Here is a 25064-nt window from a genome sequence, read left to right as displayed (position 1 = left end):
CCCCGCCCCGCGGCCTGCCCGCCCGCCGCGGCTGCCCATGGAGGCCGAGGCCGAGGCGCGGCTCCTCTTGCAGGAGGCGCGGGAGAGCATCGAGGCGGCGCGGAGCTACCGGCGGGAGCTGCAGCAGCGGCTGCGGGGGCTGCAGCAGGCGCGCAAGCAGGTGGGGGAGGCGGGGCGGGAGCCGCCGCTGCCGCCGCCGCGCTCGGGCCTGGCGGGGCTTGGCAGGGGGCTCTGGGCACGGGAGGGGGCCCAGCGGGTCCCGGGGTGGGCGGCCGCCCCGCGTCGTTGGGGCTGGCGCAGCCCCGTCGGGAGAGCTTGAGTGCGGCGGCCGTGCGCGCCGCGGAGACGGAAGGTTTTGGAGACGGGCGGGTGAGGGGTTGGGAGGGCGGAGGTGGGGGGCGAAGGAGGCTGCTCCTGAACCGGCCCCGGCGTCCCGGGCACGAGCAGGTACCGACAGAACGGGGCTGGCTCGATCTGGAGCGGCTGGGATGCCAAGTCTTTTCTAAAGAGCGCGTCCTGCGTGTCTCCTTGCCCTCCCCTGTGAGCAAAAACGTCCGCGTAGGCCAGTCGGGCTTCGGTTGGAATTTTATCCTGACCCCGCCGCGCCCCTGCACGGAGCTCGGGGGGTCGCGTCCCCCCGGGGGGCACGTACAGGTGTCGCTAACGTTACGGGTTAGCTGGTTTTTCTGTGGCTGTGCGCTAATGGCAGGGGAAGGCTTCTCACTGGGGCTGATARCGCACCCGCTCTGGCGTGCAGATGCGTCCTAGCTGTGCCGGTGCGGACAGGGAGACTGGAGAGCCACTGACAGACTGGCTGCTCTGCTGAGATGCCCTCTGAGTATCAACTGCAGCTGCCTTTAGTCCAAACCTTGCCCTCCCGGTGTTGCCTGATAAAATGTGTTGAGAGCGAGTCAGCTTGTCTTACTGCAGTGGCTCGGGCTGCTTAGTTAACTTTTATTTTCCTCTCAGGGGGATTTTTTTTTGCCTGTGTGCACTGTTTTTTGTTCTCCCTCTTTCCAACTTTGGGACTGCTCACCTTTTTGCCCACAAGAAAGCAGCAGCGCAGCAGGCACTCAAGCTGAATGTCCAGAAACGCCRAGTGTCTTAGACTTGAGTTCAGGTAGCAGAAGCTTCATTGTTTGGAGACTGGTGGCCGAATGTGTTAGGAAAGTTCTTCAGATCCCGTATGTCATATCCTTTTCTTTGGGACCAATGGGATGTGATTTTTGAAAGCCTTTGTGCAACTCTATTTGTTTAAGGACTTGCATTTCCTCTACGCTGTGCTGGTTGTGTAGCTGGTTGAARCGCTAAGGTTGACTTGCTGAATTTGTATCTGCAAGTGATGGAGGTAATGGGGCTTGGAGAAGTGACTGTTCTTGCTGTCTTCCTCCACCCCACCCCTGTACAAAGCTAAACACTTCCCTTTTTTTTAAGCATTGAAATAACAAGAGAAGGGAAACAAAGCTATGTGGCAGCTGCAGAGGTCCATGAACATTACTTGAAGAGGAAATTTATTTTACCTAACCAGAGAACTTCCTGTGTTGGTTGCCTGTACATCTAAAGATCTAGAAATTACGTGTAAGGCAGCATGCATGTTGCAGCATTTCCTTGTGTGCATAACTTAAAGTTGTTCATGGGGAGATGTTACTTCTGACTTTTGGATCATTAGTTCAGGGTGTTCAAATGCATTTTGTTCTGTAAAAGTCAGATTCCGCAAGTTTGCAAGCATTTTAATAAACACTTGTAGAACCTGCCGTGATCTTGTTCTTCCAGCATCAAAACAGATCTGCTTTTCACCCCATTCTGTAACTGTGGAGCACAGACACATTCAAAGAAATTCACAGGGGGCTATTTGGAAAAAGATTAAAAAGCAAGTAGTTGTAGGAAGATTTTAAAAAGAACTGGTGTGGTGTTATGCTCTGAAAAAGTGCTCTTAGGTAGGTAGAAGACTGATACTTCCTGTTTTCAGTGAGGATTACCTTTATATGGTGGCAGAGAAGTTTTTGAATAGGATTACGACAGTTGTGAAGACGAGGGGAAAAGACAAAGAGAATGTTCAGATCTTTCTGAGAAGAAAAAAGATCTTTGATTGAAATACAAATAACCCAATTTGTGTTTAGCTCTAGCCTTAGACATTATCTTGATTTGCTTAGCTAATATGCCTTTCCCCTTGTCCAGGCTAGTTTCTTTGCCTCCTTCTCTGCCACACATATACTAAAATGACTATGTTAATTTGCTAACTGCCAGTGGTCTTCTTTTTTAAAGCTGACTTCACGCACAGCTTTTCACTGGCAGATGCAAATAAGGAGGTTCAGAAAAATAAGACGTGCATGATTTTTGATTTTTATCCTGAATCCTTCTTTCTTGTTACCTCAATTTAGATTAGAGAGAGTGCAGCATTGACCAGAGATGTACTTGAGCAACATTTTAATGATYTGAAAGGGACCCTAAAGAAGCTGTTGGATGAGCGACTGATATCACTGCTGCAGGAAGTAGATACTATAGAACAAGAGAGCATCAAACCATTGGATGAATGCCAGAAACTAATAGAGCATGGAGTCAGTACAGCTGATGACTTGCTCCGTGAAGGTAAGGCAGGACTTGAAATTAAGCGTTAGCTCTACCTTCTAGTACGTCTTCTCTTGAAGACTGGAATGTTCCTGTTATGATCAGTATATTTGGCTCATTTTTTTGGGCCATACCAACTGTTACCAAGAGATTACAGGTGGAAAGTTGTAGGAAAAAGCCAATCAATATTGACTCTTACAAACATGTATTTTAGTATTTCACTGCAAAACTAGGGTTAATTGTACCTGTGTTAGCATAGCACTCTTAAGACAGCCTGCTTTCAGAAATGTATCTTACTGCAGAGTTATCCTTCATGCCAGGGCACTGGAAAGAGGATCATGTTCAGCTGCTTTGAAAAAAAATATAAACTCAGTATCATAACAACAACAACAAAAACTCTGTTGGTCTTACTAAGTTAGCAACTGAGTCCAGCAGAATTACAGTGATGAATAAAATTTATGTTAGTCCTCTCTAAGGGTGCTGTGGACAAGTAGTTCTCATTACCACAATAAAACTAGCTAAAATYTGAATTTATTTAATCTTGGAAAGTAAGTGCTGCTCAAACTGAGTGAGTGAATGTTTGTTCTAACATTTGTGACTGGAAGGAGGTTATTTATAGCTTATGGAATAGCAACTGAAGATAAAGGATTATTCCTCATGTTCCCCACCTAACAGGAAAAATATGTATGCCACTATATGGAAAAAGGTTCCTCCAAAAGATTTGAGGATGAGCAGATAAAAATAGATGTAAAAAAAAAAAAAAAAAAAAAAAAAAAAAAAAAAAAAAAAAAAAAAAAAAAAAAAAAGTAAATGAAAAGGAAGATGATGGTGAAGGGCAGAACATGCCCTACTGCTGCTATAAATACCTAGCCAGAAAGGAGTGTCTCTTGACTGTTTCCCCACGTTGGAGAACCTACTTGGAGCACGTTGCAGCCATGAATATGTTGGCAGTTTCCTTGCATTGTTCTAATGTCTCAACTTTAACTTTCTTTCAACATGATCTCGGTTTTGTGAACTGAAGTGCATTGAACAGTCTCCCATGAGTGGGAGGAGATCTACTAGCTTGCATTTAGATGGGAGCTTAGTGCTCAAAGAACATGCTGGCTTGGAAGTGACAATATTTAAGAATTAAATTGTTGGTTTCTTACTAGTACTGCAGCCTCTGGGGCAGCTGGTAGTGGCCTTGTTTCCATTTTACATATAGAGGTACCGAATCACAAGGTGGTGACAAAGATTGCTTATGTTTTATACAAGTTTCAGTCAGATCTCGTGAGACACTGGCTAGCTGTGCCCTTCCTATCCCATGGGTCACAATTCTCTCTGCAGCAATACAAGCGTTGCTAAGTCGTGTTGTTAAAGTGAGCAGAGATTACATCTGAGCCAGAACGCAGTTAAGCCTCCATGCTTATTAAATCTTTTGCTGCCAATTATGATGTATGTTTTTCATTAGGGATTTGTAATCCTGCACTTAGAAATGGACTGAGTTGCTAATGTTGTAAATTTACCATGAAGTCATCAGATAAGAAATGGAGCATACATCTCTGTCAGCTGAAGTGTGAGCCACTACTTTATTTGGAAAGCTTATGAAAAGATTTCTGTTTGTCTCTACACTTTAATGTACAGGTTCTTTCATACATTATGACAATAGCAATTATATAGATTGTAGTAAGCAGAACAGTGATTGAAGTTATTTTTTGGTTTCAGTTATTTGATATTCTGTTCAGTGAAGGTGCTTTTTTTTTATTTTTTTTTCCCCTTCCTTTAAAGCAGATGGAGGAAAGGATTAAGAATTCTGATTCCTGGCATTTGCCCCCAGTTCTGCTACTGTCTGAGACCTGAGGCAAATTATTACATCTGTTATGGGTGTGTCTACAGAAAGCTTTGGGAGCTTCAAAAGTTGCTAGATAGGCTTTATATTGTTAACTATAATTTTGTTCTCTAGTTAAGAGTCTAGCAAAAGTGCTGAGARTGTTGCATGTTTAACTTGCTATTCCTGTCAGAACTGGTTACTCCTTGAAGTGAAGAATGCATGTCTTGGACATTTTCTCATTAGGAATGTTTTTACCGTTTGATTCCAGGAGAGAGTGCAATCCATGGAGATGTGGGACAAGAGAATGAGAAACTATGCAGCTTTACAAAGAAAGCATTACATATTCAGCTAGATAGGTAAGATACTGACACACTGAAGTGATGTCGGGCAGGAGAACATATGCTGTTCCTTTATAGAGGATCCTTTCCTTTAAAATAAAAGCCCTCCATTGCATTGCTGTTGAAGTTTCATTTGAGGTGTTGCTGTCCTGTTTATTTCGTAGAGTTTCACCAAGTTGGAAGTCACAGATGGAGTAGTTTTCAACCTGTGTATATTCTGTAGATATATAGGCTGTTTATTCGTGAATGATGAAACCACTCCCTATGGAACAGCCTGTATTTCAGAGTATTTCCTGAGGAACAGACAGTCTGGTTGAAACTGAAACACTGGATGTTTTATGAGTCTCAAGTTTGAAATGCACATGCCAATTTCCACAGCAGTTCTTTCCTCACAAAGTCTATATAGATTCAAATGTATGGATGACACATGAATACGTGGAAGCTGGCCCCATTCATTATGGCACACTTTCCTTTCTCAGCTTACCAGAAGTTCCCTCCTTGGTCGATGTGCCTTGTTTGTCTGCCCAGTTGGATGACTGCCTCCTTACTATATTGAAAAATCAGATATTCAGACATGGGACCATAGCATCTCGCCCACCTGTACAGTTAGAGGAATTCATTGAGAAACCTGGAGGTATATTAGTCCGATGGTGTAAGGTGGGTAGAATATCCTGGAAAAAAAACATTCAAACTTGTGTTTTATTGAAATAAACAGAAAATGCGTATTTCTTTCTAAATTTTCTACTGCTTTCAAAGGAATAGTCCACTCCTGTGTRTAGTTAGAACCTATTGGACAAGCAAGAAATGCTACCTTCAGATACTATACCCAGCTAAACAAATAAATAATAAGGAGTATTATATCTGTGGTCCATGACTGAGGTAAAATGGCATCAAAAAATCCTGGTTTCAAAAAAAATCTGTTTCTGACATATGATTCACATGTAGCCATTTGTGCTGTGGAGCTATGTAGTTCATTTGTGTGGCAGCAATAACTGGATGCGCTCATTGAGACTGAACTTCATTGCTGGCGTGATGCTTTTGTCCCCCTTTGAAGACACTTTAGAAGAACCAGTATTTTCCTTTAGAGGAGGCCGAACCTGTTTTGTTATATTCTTTACACCTAAATACGTTTGCGTTCTTAGGGAGATRCAGTGGACGCAAAGAGAAAAATATTCTAATGTTGGCATTAGATACTCAAGTGATTTTCTTCAATATTTGAGAAATATTTTTATTGAATAAATCACTGCTATGCTCTGATGTGGTTTAGTCATTGTTGGACAGCTCTGTGTTCCTTAGCAGCAAGAAACAAACTTTTGTTGTGCTAGCAACAGCCAGCCATTGGTCACCTTACCTTGCAAAGGATGTGTATTCAAATTATAAAACCATAGGCACTATGGTGGCATCTAATCTGATTGCCTGTGCTAAGGATTTTCCTGAGTTTTGTTCATGTTTGAACGATAGTAGAGACTTTTTTTTTCTTCTCCCCCTCCCAAAAAAAAAAAAAAACCCTTTCTCTTTTGATTTTGTAATACCAGAGAATGGGAAATCATCCTCTAGAACAATTTAATAAAGATAATAGCAAACTCCCTTTGCTGTTAAAAATTAACACTGAATTTCTTTTCCAAATTTGTCTTTACTTTTGGCTGCTGGATTGTGTTACATCTTCGTTTGCTAGATTGAAAAGCCTTTGGATAAACATCTCTTCTACAGATACTGTTAAACTGCAATTAAATCATTTTTGTGTTTCCTTTTGTAATAGTTAGCTCAAACTCTGATTTTATTTTCTGGAACATGTTTTCTGTTCTTAAATACTTTGTGACTCTGAATCACCTTTGGTGGCAGCCTGCAATACTATGCTAGCATGTCCYGTTTCAGAGATGGAAGGGGGGAAGAAAAGAGCGGGGCCCCTCATTAATGTAATAAATGTTTCTCTAGGTGGATGATGACTTTATACCACAAGATTACAGACTGCAATATCGTAAGAGCACTGCCAGTCAATTTGAAGATGTATATGTTGGCTCAGAGACAGAGTTCATTGTACTGCATATTGATCCTAACGTCGATTACCAGTTCAGAGTCTGTGCCCGAGGAGATGGACGGCAGGAGTGGAGTCCATGGAGTGTTCCTCAAATTGGCCATACCACACTAGTTCCCCATGGTACTGCTTCACTGCTATTTATCTTCATCTTAGGTCRATGTCATCTGTGCAGGACTCCTGAAGGTCTATAGTTGAATGATTTTTGGAGCTTGTTTTCTGTCTGATTTATGGAGCTTTTTTTGTCTGATAGTGGGGTTTTCTGACCTGCAATGTATGTGTGTAATACCTGATGCATTATCTAATCTTCCATACTAGAGTTTAGCCTTTGCTTAATTTGGATTTCAGCTTTGTGGTATGAGTGATAGTGAGCATTTCCATCAGATCGCTCAGTGTGTCAGCTTGGAAACTGTCAGTGCACAACTTTATTGTTCACCATTTTTACGATTCATATTTTATRAAATAAATGTGGGCTGTGTTCAGACTTACTATTGAGGTGGGGGCAGCTCTTTTTCTCTGCGGTTCATTTGAGCTCTGAGTGCAAAGAGAAGTAGAGAATCTGAGCTGTTTCAGCTTTTGTCTAGTTCCTGTGTTAGCTTGAGGACTTTGTTCTCCTTAAGGTAGGAGGGTGTTACCCTCTTCTGAGAAATGAGCTTAATAACAAGAGATTGATGAAAAAGCAGGTGGACTTAGCCAGTGCTTATAGGAGAAAAATGAAGATTTTCTTTTTTCCTTGTCTCCTACCCCTACTTCAGCATTTTTTATGACCTATGTTCGCATGACATGTTTATAATCCATCTGTAAAACTCGTTCTTATCTTGGCTGGGGACAGAAAACTTCAGTTTTATCTTCGCTTTCAAATTTTTAAGGGCATTGAGTCACAGAAGTTTTTGTTTGCGTACAGTATGACTTCCTAGGGATCACAGCAAAGAGTGAACTTCTAACGAACCCTACGAGCTGGGAAATATATATATATATATATATTTTTGTAATTGTAAATGATTTGAAAAAGAAATCTCCATCAGAGGAAGGGGAAAACAGMCCCTGTTCTTAATGTAACTTAAGCTTCGTAAGAGGTAAACCTTAAGAAGTAAGGTATCTAGTCTAGTTGGTRTTCATCCTTTTTATTTTTCTTTGAAGAATGGACAACTGGTTTGGAGGGCTACAGTTTGAGCAGTCGAAGAAACATAGCRCTTCGAAATGATTCTCAGTCATGTGGCGTGCTCTACTCCAAAGCTCCTACTTACTTCTGTGGGCAGACATTAACATTCAGGCAAGTACTTCTGGGTTGCTCATTTGGCGCATCTGCTGYGAACCAACCTGCCTTCTCTAGTCTGTTACCTTTGAATTGTGTGCAAATGTGAATTTTGATGCATGTTTTACATCAGCACAGYCCCAGTCAAGATAGCACGTCTGTGTGAATTCTCAACTTTTCTRTCTTCTACTTCCTCAATCTTTAGGACAACACCTGATGTGTAGATAGGATCTACACCTGTCTAGAACAGAAGCTAGAGAGAATTCCTGCGGGGTAGCAAAAAATAGGCCATGCTAAGCCATATTCCATATCTGTGGAAAACTTGTTTTCCTCTTAGTTTTTGTAGCAGCTGTTGCTGTCTAATCAGAAGTTAGGGGAGGTTCTCCATTGATTCTGTTCAGCTTTGGGTAAGCTGCCCTATCACCAAGTTCTTTCCTTCCCTGAGTGTCCACCTGCTTTGTGTCCTTGGAGACATGTTGTGTTGGCACAGGCAAGAACGACTGTCTGGCACTGGTGTGTCYAACCTCTGAGACAATTGGAGTGCTGATGACAATACTGTTTGCAACTGGCATTAGAAGTTCTTGAGGGGAGAAGGTRTCTTGTGAAATACAGGCTTTTAATTTGATACAAAATGAGGTTAAAAGCCTTGGCATCTTTGCTGCTTTCAGTCGTATCCCTGAGATGCTGCTGCTTAACTGGGTAGGAGGAACTTCTTGTGGATATATCAGTTGTAATTTAGACCTCAAAGAGTTTGAAGCTGTATTCCTTTTTCCTCTGGTTAAATAAAACTGTTCTTGCTGTACAGTAAGCAATCCTCAAAGGCAACTTAAGAGGCTTGTTTATGGTATTTTTATAATTTATTCCATAGCTTTTCATTTCTGCCTTCCTGAAAGTGAATTATCTTGACTTTAAATGGTTGTAATATAAGTATGTATTCAGCTGCCTTGTTTGAGATGGGATAAAAGGATTGAAAGCTTCCATTTGAAATCTGTTGTTAGATTTAATATCTCTTGGCTCAGAAGTGCCTGTGCAATTAAAGGCAGAACTTTGAGGTTTCCCTTGGTTCTGTTTCAGACCAGTGTCTTTTATCTTCTTTTATTGGTAACACATGAAAATCTTCTGCTTTAGTTTGGTAACATGGACTTTTCTCCAAGAGGAGATTGTTTCAGCATGGTGGAGCACTAAAAGCACATGTCTGCAAGAGATGTAATGAGATGAATCTTAAGATTGAAGAAAAACTAAAAAATAGACTGTGTTTTTCTTTCCAGGCCTGAGAGTAGCTGTCTGTTTCAAAGTGTATGAGGTTTTGCTGAACAGTGAGAGGTAGTATTTGACRTTTGGCTTTTTTCCATCCATTGAAACAAAGATATGTTCACAAGGGGGTAAGTGGCCTGCTGAGCAAACGTAAGCAAGGTTCATATTACAGATGTTTGTGAAGCAGCTTTGTAAACTTCTTGTGCRTTCAGGACTCAGGCATGCCTGGTCAGTGAAAAGTGAAGCTATGATAAAGACAGTTTGTATCTGCTTTTTAAAGGTAGACTGCTTTAGATATCTTCTGAGGCAAGGCATCTAGGTCAASACTAGTTCTATTTCTTTGGAGCCTCCAGGGAGTTGCACTTGGGAGAGAGAATATTTCTGCATGGAGACCAGCTGCACAGCTGTCCGTAAAGCTTTTGCTTGCAGCAGGGAGCCGCAGTCAGTCTGGCCAGGCTAGCAATTTGAGATCATCCAGCAGACGCTATGCAAAGATCGCACAGACTTTGTCAGGAGCTTGCCCCAACTCTACTGACAGCTATTCAGAAATGAAGTTCATGTGATTGCCCGTGGATTTACTTCTCTGTCCTCTGAGGCAAATGGAAACTGGTSGCGGGTGAACTGGTTCGGGGTCCTAATACTGCAGTGGTGGGGGCACAAGTTTTTGCTCTGCAGCRCTGGAAGTAATGAGAAGGGATTGAACCGTTCTGTTAAGCGTTGTTCCTACCCTGTGTTCCGCAGGCTTTTAAAAAATTTGAAGCCCCAAGGATCATAGGGGCTGGAAAATAAAGTTGTTAACATTGTAGCAAATACCAGTCTAGTAAAGCAAAGCTTAGGAGACTTTACAGTGATGCTCTGTAGTGTTCCCTCATCTTTAGTTTTTTTGCCTAGGGCTGGTTATTAATTGCTGAAAAAACAAAATCTAGTAAGGAAAGGAATGGTGACCTAAGCCAGATCCTGGCCCTCTTYACCATGCATGCAAGAAGAGGGAAGCTACAGAAGAATTACAGGTTGGCTGTTGTTTTGGACACTTCGAGCTGCTTCCTTATGGTGTAAGGAAGTTTTGTCTTTCCTATTTCCTGTATATTCACTTTGCAGAGTGCAGAATGGGCTGTATGTAAGGCAAGCAGTGTAGGGAGGGAGAGCAGGTAGCCCTGCCACTGGAAAGCCTGGGTATGATGGATACAGAAGTGCATGGTGCAGAATGTGGCTACAGCCTGGATTCAGTGTTGCTACCACCGAGGAAGCTGAACCTAATAAATGTAGGGGGTATTGGACTGACTCCTGCGTAAACATTCRCCTTTAGGCGAGCCATTGCTCCTGCCTCAGAGGTTTTCTGTCCTGTTCCTCGTGTGACAGTTGTTTCTTCATAGTGCTCCAGGTCCAGGTTACTCCGACAGTGTTCTGCAAAAATAGGGGCTATATAAATGAACAAGTAAGAGTGGGTACAAATTGAAACGATAGAATTCCTACACTTTAGTGGATTTTTTTTTCTTTTTTTTTTTTTTTTTTNCCTTTAACTGGGGGTGGAATTAATTATTTACCTTATGTACGAAGGCTTTACCTCTCAAGTTTACAGATAATAGCTGTTTATGAGACTTYACTAGTGACTGAGTTTAAAATCTAGAATATAGTACCAAAATGAATTGTAAAATTAGTTTAAAGTTGTTTTGGGAAAACATTGTGGATTGCTTCCATGTTAAAAGCTTGTAGGATGTTTTATTTCTTTTTTTTTTTTTTTTTTTTTTTTTTTTTTTTTTTTTTTTTTTTATTTGCTTTGCTTTACAACAGGAGGCTCTTGCTATCTTAATGACGTTTCCTAGGAGATTGAAAAACGTAATGGAGTGCAAAAGTAAAACACGGTTCCAGTCTGATCTTCCATGTTTATCTTCAAAGAATTTACTCATTGTGTGCCAGTCCAGTGCTCAATTTAATTTCCAGTTCTTAAAGCTTTTGCTTAAGTTTTCCTGTTGTTTGGCAACAACAAAGTATCAGCGCTGCTTTTTCTGTTATGCTGTAATGAAAACAACCCAGTCTGCTTTCTGAAAAAGACCGGCTGAGTTGGTTTGTTAGTAAAACTGAGTTTTCTATGTCATTCGGGCTCTCTTCAAAGTATGATTTAGCACCTTAGAAAAGAAAAAAAGAAAAAACACCATCAGCCTTCTTCCCCCCCCCCCCACAGATTCCCTCTGTATAGCAGAATTGCTGAGAAATCAAAAAAGTAGCTTTAATAACAGGCTTCCTTTGAGCATGTGAGTACTTACTTATGAAATATTTGCTGAAACTACRGAAACAGTTACTGAAACCAGTAATCTGTTATAGGTAACTATAGATTGTAGTTTTATGCATATTGATTCTTAAGATACATTTCAGGCAACTAGAAATCACTTCATAAGACTCGTAAGCTGTAATAGCAGAAAGTTTTATTAAATGGCAGTGAAAATTTGAAAGCGGCAGGTTCACCTTTTGTACAGACTAATGGCTACAGCGATGCTCAGCGGAACTGTTGGAAGGGCTGGTAGGACCTTTGGTCACTCGAGAGGTCTCCCCCAAAGCTGGATGACTTTGTTGAAAATCCTGGAGCAGCAATAGAGAGGTCTGGTATGACAGGGTCTTATTGTCTGGATTTCATTGTGCATTTTGATTTAAAACTTGAGGGTCTGACTTCACTTTTTGCTTGGTAGAATTGAAACCGTGGGTCAGCCAGACAGACGAGACAGCCTAGGGGTGTGCGTGGAGCAGCAGAACGGCTACGATTCCTTGCAGCGGGATAAAGCTGTGTGCATTAGCACAAACGGTGAGTTTGAGTCACATAACTGAAGAGCATAATCCCTTTATTCCAAAASCTCTTTCTTCTTAGCCCTCATCCTGGATAACACACATGCAACTTTAACTGTATTTTGAGTACATTCGCCTTCTGCAGTTAAAATGTTTGGTAGGATCATGAGTCTCCTTCTCCTGCTTTTGCAGTATTGTAACTTGCAACAACGGGGAGACGTAGCACTGCACCTCTAGTACATGCTGAAAGTGAGAAATAATGTTTGGTATCTTGGCCGTTTCAGGGGCAGTATTTGTAAATGGGAAAGAGATGACAAACCAACTGCCTGCAGTCACTTCTGGATCGACTGTGACGTTTGACATGGAGGCTGTGCAGTTAGGGCCTTCCAGCAACGAGGGAGGCAACTTCAAGCTTAGAGTAACCATTAGCTCTAACAACAGGGAAGTGGTCTTTGACTGGGTACTTGATCAATGCTGTGGTTCTTTGTATTTTGGATGTTCGTTCTCATACCCAGGCTGGAAGGTTTTGGTGTTCTAGCAGCCCAAGCAAGTGAAGAGGTTCTTGTTCTTGGTATAAAATGTAATATTAAAATTTGGGTTTCCAGCTGTTTGATATCAACAATCTGTAAACAAAAACCTGTCTTTATATTACTTGAACTCCACTATATTGTACTTTCTACTGGATTCATTTAAAAAAAATTGTGAAACATTTGATCTGTTACTCTGGAAAAAGTTAAACAGGCGTTTGCTTAGGCAAATTAATTTAAACAGTCCACAAAGACTTTTTTTTTTCCTTCCCCTCTCCAGACTTGATTTTTTTTTCGTCAGTATTTCATTGTACTCTAGTCTCAGGGTACGCTTGTGTGGAATTAACTTTGCTTGATGCTGCTGTTCTGTGAAATAAGCCTGTAACTTTTGGGGGGTTGGAGTTAATGGACCAAAGTTTTACTTCTACCACTTAAAAAAAAAAACAAACAAACAAACAAAAAAAACCTCCCCCACAAAGTACTTACTGTGGTGATGTTCTGCCATGCTTCCTTGTACACAATACTGCCTTAATCTAAACAGGTAGCGGGTACTGCATGCAACAGCAATTTCTTCCATGCACGGTACTGTTCATTCTCCCAGAACAAGGATGTCTGAGCCAAAGTGTCTCTTTAAATATGTAGCCTGCCTGTTAAAGTCTCACTGTTATGCAAGTGCCTTATTTCCAGATATTTCTTGAACTGTTTTCTATGTTGTCACTTGAAAAATAACTTCTAGAGTAGTTGCATGGTGATGCTTGCATTTTCACTTTAATGCTGACACTTGTCTGACAAACTAGACCAACGCTTAGGGGAGGATGGTCTCCCCCAGCTCTGCTCTGCTTGGTTGGCTACATGGGAGCAGGCCTTGCTGCTTTACCCTTCAGGCATGACATGCAGGTGGCAGCCGTGATTCCTCACGGAGCCCTTGGAAGACTTGGAGATGACCTTGCTTTCTGCTGTCCATCAACAGAGACAAATGGAACAGGGGATTCCTGGAAATCCCAAACAGCRTGTGCAGAATAGATGCCAGCAAACCCCTCGCGTTCAAGTGCAGTAGTGCAGGTTGATGTGCCAAGCGCTGGGGAGAGCCTGGGCTGAGCAGTAGCACACGGCCAGAGCCGGCTGGGGCTGGGGATCTGGGTCAGGAGTCRGTGGAGATGGGGGGGTGGTTGTGGGCTTAAGACAGACCCTGCTGGCACAGACTTAGCCCACTCAAAATGGAGCAGATAGATACTGCTAATTCATCCCATGCTATTAGATGGGGGACACAGGTAAGAATTTCCTGTGAATTACTCAACTTTTATTTTAAAAAGCTATATAACATTACCAGTATTGCCTTAATAGCAAATGAGATTTAGAATACTGCACTTCTCAAATAGAGTCCTATTCCTGGTCAAAAGATTCATTTGCAATACTACTGGATTTAAAGACTATTTTAAAGAAATGCTGAGGGCTTTAAAGAGGCCTTCTTACCTCAAGATCAGTAAATCTATATATATATATATATATATGCATGTTAGAGTAGCAGTATTTTTTATAAAGACTTAGACAATCATTCTACACTCTTTGTTCAGTGTTAACATGCTGCATTAGCCCTCTATGCTAGCATAAAAAGCCTTAATTAGATTAATATCCCTTATGATCAAACTATCAATACAAAAAGTTTTGCCATAGTCCCTGAATTTTTTCACCTAGATAGCTGTAGTGGGGGTATGAGAATTTCAAAAGAGAACAGAGGCTGGCATTCATGCCGTTTAAAGGAAAAAAAATAGATCCAAATGTATGCAAAAAAACATGTATATGGCAGTTAAATTCTAATTTACTATAAAGTACAAAGAGAAGATGACTGGACAGCTGCAGGTGACATTAGCCAGCGATAGCGAAGAAGAGCCTGCTGTATTCTCAGCTCCTCATGCTTAACTACTTCACTGTTAGCGAGTCAGAGGATCCTGGCTTACGCTGTACTCCTGGGGCTCCTTYGCAGCTAGCCTGCGAGGAGCATTTCGGCAACGCACTGTATCCCACATCCAGGTCCTTCGCTATAGCTAGGAAAGCGCAGGGGATGGTCAAATAGGATCCGTCCTGTTCAGAGATGGTCAGGTCAGCGYTGTAGCTAGCAGCTATCACCACTGTTAAGTAGAGGAAGATTTATTTTATTATTGCTAGATGTACTAGTGCAGGTACTAGTATCCTAGTATTTTCACTCTATGGAAGCTAAATTAGCAATCTACACTTTCGAGGTACCAAAGGGTCAGGTACCTTTTCATCTGCTTTTCGAGGGGCTAGTCAGACTGTTTGATAGACTACTGCCCTGGGAGATACAGACCAGCGCATTAGAACACGAAGTGTAAATCTTCACTTCAGGTACTTCTGGAGATGGTCATACCATGCCGCTTTGTGCAGAACATACACACGGAGCAGCTTAAGATGACTGTGAAGGGCTAGTGCAGGAGCCCCTCAGCTCCTCCTGAGGGCTGAGGATGGCAATAGGCTAAATATGCTTTAGCTGTATCTAGAACAGGGCCAGCTTGCCAGTTCTCTTTTTTTAAAACAGTGTAAGACTTGCTGCCTGAAATACAGAGTAGGTACTGTTCAGCTGCCTCTTAGAGCTGCACCTTTTAAATGCGGGAGGGGTAAAGAATCTCAGGGTGAAAGACCTGAGTAATAGGTATCTAAAAAACTCTGAAGAGGCTTGGATTAAAATGGTTAAAATTGTTTCTCTAGAACAGAGTTTAGATAGATAAAAGACTTGACGCTTTCTTCGCCGTCTTTCCCCTCTAGCTATTGGAGCCTTGCAAGCAACAGTGTTAACTGCTTATGAAATCCTGAAAGGTGTTTTCTGAAGCTAGAGCACTCACTTACCTCAACTAAGACATTTGTGTCAAGTGATATTTGAATATTTTTTAATAAAGTTTTATCCCTCAACTGTGTGGTTTAGTAAATTGTTAATCAGGGGTACAAAGCTGCATATTGGTGAGCTCAGTTGCCACAGCCATCAGAGGTAATCTGTAGCACTGCACCCACGTTTAAGAGCTTCTGTTTCCATTACTTTCACCTTTATTCCATCAGAAGTTCCAAAAAAGTTACTCTTCAGCTTCCTCATTTCTGCAGTTACTTTCATTTCTCTGTGAAGTTTAGCTCTAAACTCACAGCTACAATCATTTTCTTACACTTCCCCCCCCCTTTTTTTTTACAACTACATTCCTCAATACTCCACCACAGCTCATCTTTACTCCATTTTACTCTTGCCACATATTTGAAGTTGCTTTGAATGGTTCAACTCTTCTACACAGTAGTTTTTGGCCACCATTACTGCCTGATCAAGAAGCAACGTTGATTTAATCCCCTTCTAATAAAGTCCATATTGAACATGCAGTTTCACATCGTTTACTTCTGCTTTCTGATGCCAGCTCMATTTCTTTGGTTTCTTTTAAAGGAAACTTAACTCATGAAATAACCTTGCTGACAGGGCAGCAAGCCCTCATAAACACAGCATTCGTATGAAGCTCCTGCTTAATAAGATTCTGAGTATTTCTCCTGAAAAAAATGCATCTTCAGTCTCAAATCAAGTAGCTTGGGTACTGCAGGTATCCCAGCAGTAAGACAGTCTTGGAAGGAGAAACTTACCTACTTCAGCCAAAGCTCCTTTTTGGGGGTGTGCAGCCCTGGACTATCAGATTTATAAGCAGGATCTGGTCCATCAGGAGCACCTTCACTCAGGCACTGGTTGATGRTGGCACCAAAATGTTCTGTGGATTGAGAAATACTTAACTTGGTAGGAACCATGCTGAGAGGACAGTTTTGACAATACTGTTGATTCTCAGTGAAGGTATAATCAAACTGATGAGGTGGCACATAGGACATAGGATGGTAGCAATTACTCTAATTTCAACAGTTCAAAATATGTCAGTTAAATCTGCCCCCCAAAATTTCAGAGACCAAAGCAGTAACTACAGTCAAGACACTTGCAGCAACGTACACTGAAGGTTAACAACTTACATCCAGCTAACAATTCTGAATAYAGTATTTAATGCACTGAATTAGAAACATCAAACATTAGCTTCCAGCTTGCAGGTCACAGACCTATTGTGTTAAAGTTACCACCAAGTATAGAAGATCACAGAAATCTGCTGTGAACATATTAAAGGCTAAATTTAAAGAGCCTTTGCCAGTTAAAAAGGCACATTAGACAACTGCAGTCTGCTGTTTACAGAATCTAGCCATTATATCCTCTATTTTAGCATCTAAATTATTTTTAGCAGAGAAAAAGGTTTTCAGTGTCCGCTGTTCAACACCCCGGACACACTGATGAGCAGTGCAAGTCCTCTTGCTCAGTTCCATATTACCTAAACTATTCTTCCCTTACAACCCTAGAGAAGCATAGAGACTGATTTAAAACTCAGCTCCAATTAAAGCATGGTTACATCCTGTAAAAACTATTTGAAACATTAACTATTTGCATTAAAAAAAAAAAAAAAAACACAGGTCACTTTGTTACTTTTACAACTGAAACAGCAACAGTGACGTGCTTCATTCATGTAGCTTTGGTTCAGTTAGATAAATTACAGTTCTAAGCAGTAATACACAYAACTTAAATCTCAGGTATTCCGTTCTACCCCCAAGAAAGGAGAAGTAAAATTTTCATAATCTAGCCATGGACTTGGTAATTTATATAGACACTAAGGATAACAGAAGGACTAGTCAGGTTCTTAGCTACCGTTGTAGAAGTCTGACAAGCATATTAATGTGAATTTAAACAGACAAGCAGAAGAGGAAGTTTATACTAGCTGCTGCTTGTGGCCTTTCTACATGCACACAAAATGACTGGACAACCATCATGGCAGATTTTATATTACTGAACTTTATGTACAAAAGCCGATTTCAAATAAAACATTTAATGTAAAAACAATGGTTCATTTAAACAACTGAACTTGTTTGTTTTGTTTTGTTTTTTACATCTACTGTACCATTCAAATGCTTTTTAACCAGCTTACATGATATCTTCAAAAATCTCTCAAAGGTACATATAGAAAAGGCATCTTTATAAATAGAAAACAAAGGGATTTTTTCAGCTTTTATTATAAATTGACATGACATACAAAGTTTACTGGACAGAAGTAATTTCATTACTATTTTTTGGGGGGATCACCAACTTTTTGTGCAAACAATGCTAGCCTTCTTTTAAGCATTAAGAGCATAACTGCTTAAGAAATGACATAAGCAATAATTCTAGAACTACATCTCCCCTAAAATACTCTATTTTTTTTACATATGTGCACAGCTTTAGCAAATTAAAGCCAGAGAGAAATGCTTGATGTACTATCCAGAGGCATAATTAGAGTTTGCTAAAACTCAGAGAGCTGGCAAATTCAAGAAGTTTGTAATGAAAGCTGCAGTTTCCCTCTTTCCTATTTTTGTACACAAAAATCAGTGACTAAGAACTTAATACTGGATGACAAATCACATCCACACCATTAGTTAAATAGTCTCACAGTTAAACACATCTTAAGGACCATCAAAATCAGTATTTACATTTTATAAATTTCTGAAGACACCATTAGAAAGCTTATATACCCCTTAAACAAACAGGGAACTGCATTTCATGGTGATGGAATGAAATAAAAAATTAAAAATACCTGTATTTACAGCAGCATTGTTCCTTTATAAATAAAGAATATGAAAAATGCAATATCTTAAGGATAATAAAAAATTGAGGTGATGTCACTCAACCACAGTGCTTGCTGGAATAAACCCTTCGGTGCTGATACTGTACCAGTAGTGAAACCACTTTCCATTGGAAAAAATCTGTAAACGTATGCATAAAATGTGTTAACAGCAGTGCAAAACTGCTCAAATATAGTTTAGTCAGCATCTTAGTATCTGTATTGAATACAATACATCACAGAATACTTGCATAAGAAGTGCAACACATTTTCTGGTCCAATTTTACAGTGCATTTTTCCCTCAAGAGTGGCATCTCAAAAGCCAAAGCTAAACCTATGGCCTGGACTTGCAGTCTGTACTCAGGCAAAACAGCAGGCATAAACTTCCAAAGAAGCAAATCGACGTAATGCCTACATACTGACGATAGACTCTCGGCTTTAGCATGGCACACTATGATGCACAGCCCCAGTTTAAGGGGTTCACATCAAATAGTTTGTGTAGCTGTGTCAATGTGTAATAAAAATATAAAGGAGCTAATGTTCAAGTTTAAAATGGTACACTGGGTGATCAATACATCAGAATTATCCACGAAAACCAAACTGCTGGTAACCTCAAAAAGCCAAGGTGGTACTTCACTGTGTCTGTAACATGAAAAGCCAAGATCTTTCCAAACAGGCACAAGACAAAGGAAGTGCTAAGTTTGCAAAATTTCATAATTTTAGTGTGTAAAAAAGATTTAATTTGTAATTTACGATCAAATTGATAAATGATTTCAAATACAAGGATCAAGGTTAAACTTTAAATAGTGAGACGTTATTTTCACAAAAAGCTAACTGGAGAATTTCTAAATAAGAAAAGCATAAACTGTATCCCAACCCCCTTCCCCCGATGTTCAGCAACTTCATGGTAGGAAAAAACAGCCAGATACAGATGCAAAAATCTTAATATAAAAATTGTTTTACATATACTTAAATTATGTAAATTCCATAAAGTTCTTAAGACACTAATTACTAAAATTACAAAAAGATTTTCATATTGCTCTTCATGCTCAAACTCTTAGAATATTGTCATTACATCACCAAAACCAATATACATGTAGTACTTGCATAATTAACTGAATAGAAACCCTGTTGTAACAATATCCTTGCTGAAATCATTTATTTCCATCCAGCAGTGCCTGTTTGGAATCTCTGTATTTTGTGTGTGTAATTCTTTATAGAACTCATGCACCCTAGAATGTCACTTCAATGTTTGTCCGTTGAATGGCATTTGAGTTTTGACTTCAGAGCTTCTGTTTCTTGCTCTGTTTTGTGACACCTGAGATGCTATCCATTTCTGAAATTCTCTCTCTCACATTATTTTCACTATATCCATTTGTCGTCCCACTTTGTTCTTCAGAAGATTCCTCATCCGTTGGGGAGGCTGATTCTCCTTTTTCTAACTTCTGCTGCATCTCTCGAAGCCTGGCAACAGCTTTGTCTATTGACATTATGCTAATGAGGTTAAAGTCATGCATGCTGACCAGATGTAGCATAAAGTTTCGACACAAGTTCTTCTTAATTATTTTCTGTCCATAATTTTCAACAAACAGCATACAGGCATGATTCATTTGATTGTCAGCAATAAACCTGTCAAATTAGAAATCCATCATTATGCAAGTTAAAACATTTTCAAAAATAAAAGATACCTTACAACATGGTTTATCAATATAACTGCACGGATTTTCCATTACAGAGTCTCAAGTATCTGCCATGTTTTTGTTTTCAAAGCCATAGAGCTACCACACACAAGATTTTTTAAACTTAAAAGAATAGAAAGCATGTTAACAGATCATCCTTTAACGAACCTTTCCTAAACAGCTGAAATTAATTTTACTTGCTCAGTGAAATGCAATACAAAAATCAACCAAACATACATCATTTGTATCAAAACTAAGATTACAGCAACATACCCGTGCTTCATAACATGAAGATTCCATAATTTCATCACTTCTTTCTCTCCTTCGTTAACATCAGAAAATTCTTCAATTTGCTGGAGAGATTCAAAACAAGGGAGAAAGGAGAGAGAAAAAAAAAAAGGAAAAACGTCAGAATTCCATATCTGGTGACAAGCAGTGAAAGTACACTTAAAATTCTGCTTATGCCACCGATACATCACAGAAATAACTACTTCTGAAGATTAAGGTACTACATCAGAAGGGTCAGAACAAAGTCAGATCACATACAGATCTATGATGCTAAATTATTTCCATATTATACATGTACCACCGTGCATTCCTGTAATACCAGCATCTCCTCTTTTAGTGTCACAAACAGTGAATAAAGAACTTCTTAGGATCATGAGGACTGAGCTAAATTTATAACTAAAGGCATACTTGAAAACACACTCTGATTCCATGAATTTATATCATTAAACATACTAGATGTTAGTGGTTTAACTTCATAAAATGTTCTACTTATTCTCAAAGTGAAAGCACTGTTTTCATTATATATACAGCCCATTTGTTCCCCACAACAACTGCATACCGTATTTGAAAAACTAAAATCCATTTAGAATCATCTTATATAAATGGAATAATTACAGTAATAGTCTTCTCCCGTAGCCATTCAGGGTCTTTCTCATCCTCACTGTCTACTTCCATTTCTTGTGGACGGAGAGGTAAACATGTATCACTGTGAAAATATAACCGATTGTGTCCACTGCTGTATGTTCGTTGCTGTTCCACTTCTCCATCTTCAGATTCAAGAAATTCTGACATACTTGCTTTCGTACGTTTTGGCCTAGCAGAAGGAAAAAAAGTAACTACTTTCATCTATCAAGTCAAGATAGGCAAATACTAACTGCTGTGACAGATTAATACACACTATCTTTTTAGGCTCTAGCTTGCAAAGAAAAGTTGAAAAAAAATTACCACTAGTGAAATAGCCCATTAAAAAAAAAAAAAAAACACAAAACTTTGGGGTAACAAAAGTTCTAAGATAAAGTACCACATAAAGAAAATAAGCAGATGTAGAAAAATCACAGGTGAAGATATCCCTCACCACCATTTTATCTAGTCAGGAAAAAAACACTGTACTTTAGTGATAGGGAAAATTCAACACTCTGCTTATGTGCAGCTATGACTTAACAGATCCTGCTAGTTTCATGAATTTTGGCCCATATGCTATACCACACAAACATAGATGAACTTGCTTTTAAATCTACCCACCTGCATACAAGTATGTGTGTGATAGGAGTTCTTTTGACTGGTCCATTGCGACTGAAGGCAAATCCAGGTTGGCGATGAATATCCTGAGGATTTCCTGCATAGGAGCCATCATAACACTCATTGATAGATACATCTATCCTAGCACCTTTTGGGTGATACTGAAACAGATAATTGTAAATATATTTAGCAAACAGTAATGACTACCCCAGAAGGTTTAATCAAGTAACCTTTTAAATTCTGAATACCTGAAATATCACCCTATCAATAACTTCACATAGCTCTAGTTCCCTTTAACATCGAAGTCATTTTTAACCTCTACAAACAAATTACACCATTTAAGTTGCTTTGCTCTGTATACCATTTTACTGTTAAGTATTAAAACCACTTAGAATAGAAGTGATTATAAATTAAAAGACAATACGAGCAGAAGATTGCAAACAGCCTAGAAATTAGTAGTAGTAAAGGAATTTCGTTCAGTCAGTTGGTAGGAACAGGTCCTTATCAGCATAACTAAATTTAATACTGATTTTAAATATTTACTGCCTTCTTAAAGCCTCAAAAGACTTCCAACCAAGTATAAATCACACTGCTTACTACATCACATAAAAAGAATAACTAATRCAAAAGCAACAGCTATAGCCAGAATTCACCTTCCAGTGACCACAGAGGGGAGGGGAAAAAAAACCCTACAAATTTTAATTATGCCTGTAACATACAAACATTCATTTGACTAAATTCAAAGAAAGTTGCATTTAACCTGTAGATACAATCCTAAAACTTAACAGGCTAGCAATGAAGTCTATGCAGTACAGTATTTACTACAGACAGTACTATATTTCATATTAATAAGCAGTAAGATCACTTACAACATAATTAAAGATAAATCTGCTGTGACAGAGTTTCAGATGTTTGAGTAGACTATACAGTTTACGACAGTTCAGTGTGCACCACGGACAATGCAAGTCGTCTCGGGCTTCAGTCTGTTGTCTCGTATTGTTGTTATAAAGGAACTGATGCAAACAAATAAAAAATATTAGCACCAAATACATTTCATTCATTAACCTTCCACCCATAAAATCAACTTGGATATCACTTCAGAAAACCTCCACTGTAATCATTTCTTACGAACATTAGATCAGCTCAGTGTACTGAAACAATGGTATTTCAAGAATTTTTTCCATAGAAGAAAACCACCTATCCCCCCTCCAGGTGTCTAATGGGAGATGCCCTTTGTATTTTGGAAGACATGTCAGCTATGGCCCCGGGAAGATTCTCTAAAATACTTCCTGTAAGAAGAAATACGTGGAACGGCTCTTAATACGTGAATCTGCAACCCCTTAAGGCATCCTCTGAGACTACACATAAGATAGCTCTATGGACAAAACTAAAAGCTGCACCCAACTTGGAAGAGACGTGAACATTTTAATTCCATGCAATTTTCACTTTCTATTTCTCTCCCTGCTAACACTCATTTTCAATACCTGGTAAAATATTCGCAATTTTTGTCGAGGTTCATTTAAAACATCTCTCTCTTTTCTTGTTTGAAGATCTGTTGGCAAGGATTCTTTCACAGCTGAAAAAAGAACATGGATAGACATGCATTTCTGCTTTGTGTGTGTGTGTGCATGGGGAAAACACATTACATTTCTTATCTGACTATGGAAGTTCTGTGAAGGGTACCTTTCTTCTGGAGGAAACGGGTAACACTAGTGAACTATGGTTTAGGTAGCTCTTCATAACAGCAAGCAAAAAGGCTTGATGCTGAGCTTCCTTCAACAACTTACAGGTAAAATACCACTCAAACACCTAATGTAGCCCCAGTTTTGAAGAAYCTTTCAGAGAACTTAAAAAAATCATCAGGTAAAAAGCAACATTTTCTTTAGCYGCAGCTGAAAGCAGAGGGTGGCTGGGAAATACCAAAATAAATACTATTTTCAGTGCAGCCATGTGAAAGCACATTGCTTAAATTCAATTTCAGAAGTGCAAGTCTCACAACAGACAAAAAAATGAAATACAAGTAAAATACAAAATATTTAACTGACATGCCAACCCTTAACTCTTACCCTCAAACACTTACTAACATTATTTATTGTAATGGCAATGCTCAGATGTCTCTTAGCCTTTTTATACATTTTTTCTCAGTAAGATAATTTCATTCCATATAATTAACAAGAACAAACACATATTTAAGTAAGTTTAAGTAGGTTTACCCCAGGAGAAAACAAATGGTGACAACTACTTGTTTCTGAATGGTGAAAAGGCAGAACAATCTCTACTGATATAAGAGAATCTCTTAGAAAATGCACTTATTCTACACTAAATATTCTGGGAAAAGGGGGCAATTTCATCCTCTTTCTGTATGAAAGACAGCCTGACACACTTCAGCCTGTACCACATCAGAAAAGTTAGAATTCCACTGGTCAGTTATTTCGAGCACTTTGTAATTACAGCATAGTGTATAGCATCACATTTAGAGGGTCTTTGAGGTCTTCATTCCACTCATTTGCCTGGGAAACAGGCCAGAGTAAAGTAAAATGACAACACCAAATTCATACATCTTTAGGAAAGATGCATGGTTATTGTTCTTTGACTATCAGAACCCTTAATGGATAAAAAATTCTGATTATTTTTCCACTCTCCTCCTTTTTTGGAACCCGGAGACTGAAAAGTGTATGAGTATCAGAAATATCCTCCAACACCGGGCTTTGCACTGTGCTTGCATATTACTCTTGTATTAAGAGTCTGCTAGAAGGTAACACTTGCTGTAACTTTGCCAGTTTACTGGAATACTCAGTCTCTCTGATACAACAAAGTGTTCCATTAGTAAACTAGCAATGCAGCCTCTCCATATCCCCATACATTTATTATGTAGTAAACTCATACACACCTTAGTGAGTTAGCCACATACAGTCATTTGTTGYGCAAGTCTGAGCATAAAAGCTGCCTAACATTACAATATAGGTCTCCAAGAAACTCTGAGATACTAGGGGCCTGGTATGAGGAAGTAAAAGGAAGTCAGAACAACACTGAAAGTTTGAAACTTCCCTGTTTCTGTTGCCTTGTTCTACTGGGAACTACTTTGTATTTACGTGCTCTAAGTGCCAATCATCCCTTCTGACTTAGGAAGAAATTAGATGTCTGCAATCCCTAGGTCAGGTAAAATATTCAGTTCAGAAGACAGCCATCAGTTGCATTTTGAATAGTCTTGTACACTACCCAAAGACAAAGATGTCTACAGGCTGGCTGAGGACCTCAGTGCTCGCCCTAGACAGAGGCTTCTGTGCCCGTGGAAGTGAAAGTTTTCCTGCTGTAACTTTTGTATTACTACAAATTAAAGCTCTAAAAGCAGTGAAAAGAATTCCCACTCTTTGAAAAGCTGATCAGAGATGAGCTATTGTTTACCTATGGGGTTTTCAAACATACACTGCAATAACTAGATAAATGGCACTTCCTGAAAAGCAATCATAAGTTAATTTTTCCCTTACTGCCACTACAATAGTTCCAAAATCTCAAAGGTCTACAACCAACACAAAGCCAGACTGACATACAATTCTGCACAAGCTGTTGAATGCACTAACCTCAGGTGAACCTCAAAACTCTAAGCAATACAACTGTTTACAAGCAGTG

The 25064-nt window shown here is 39.6% G+C and overlaps 2 protein-coding genes across 2 annotated transcripts in view; one reads left to right on the top strand and one right to left on the bottom strand.

Annotated features, from left to right (window-relative positions):
* The first annotated feature begins 6 nt into the window (after nt 1–6).
* Nucleotides 7–15490, top strand: CRLF3 (cytokine receptor like factor 3). Its single transcript, XM_085304648.1, has 8 exons — nt 7–160; nt 2382–2589; nt 4647–4734; nt 5196–5373; nt 6652–6874; nt 7892–8024; nt 11945–12057; nt 12323–15490. The coding sequence occupies exons 1-8, from the start codon at nt 38–40 to the stop codon at nt 12574–12576; spliced, it is 1320 nt and encodes a 439-aa protein (XP_085160774.1). The 5' UTR covers nt 7–37; the 3' UTR covers nt 12577–15490.
* Nucleotides 15491–17405: 1915 nt separating this feature from the next.
* The window catches only part of SUZ12 (SUZ12 polycomb repressive complex 2 subunit), a gene marked incomplete at its 5' end in the record, with an annotated part of 29207 nt that continues 21548 nt past the window's right edge, over nt 17406–25064 (bottom strand). Inside the window, 6 exons of the mRNA XM_085304785.1 lie at nt 17406–19857; nt 20181–20260; nt 20811–21009; nt 21438–21595; nt 22304–22447; nt 22919–23010. Coding sequence (XP_085160911.1) covers nt 19512–19857; nt 20181–20260; nt 20811–21009; nt 21438–21595; nt 22304–22447; nt 22919–23010 — 1019 coding nt within the window. The remainder of the gene's footprint in view (nt 19858–20180; nt 20261–20810; nt 21010–21437; nt 21596–22303; nt 22448–22918; nt 23011–25064) is intronic.

The sequence above is a fragment of the Rhea americana genome, unplaced genomic scaffold, assembly GCF_003343005.1.
Source record: "Rhea americana isolate MKP2758 unplaced genomic scaffold, rheAme1 scaffold_21, whole genome shotgun sequence".
Lineage (NCBI taxonomy): Eukaryota > Metazoa > Chordata > Aves > Rheiformes > Rheidae > Rhea > Rhea americana.
This window is presented reverse-complemented; position numbering and strand designations above follow the sequence as displayed.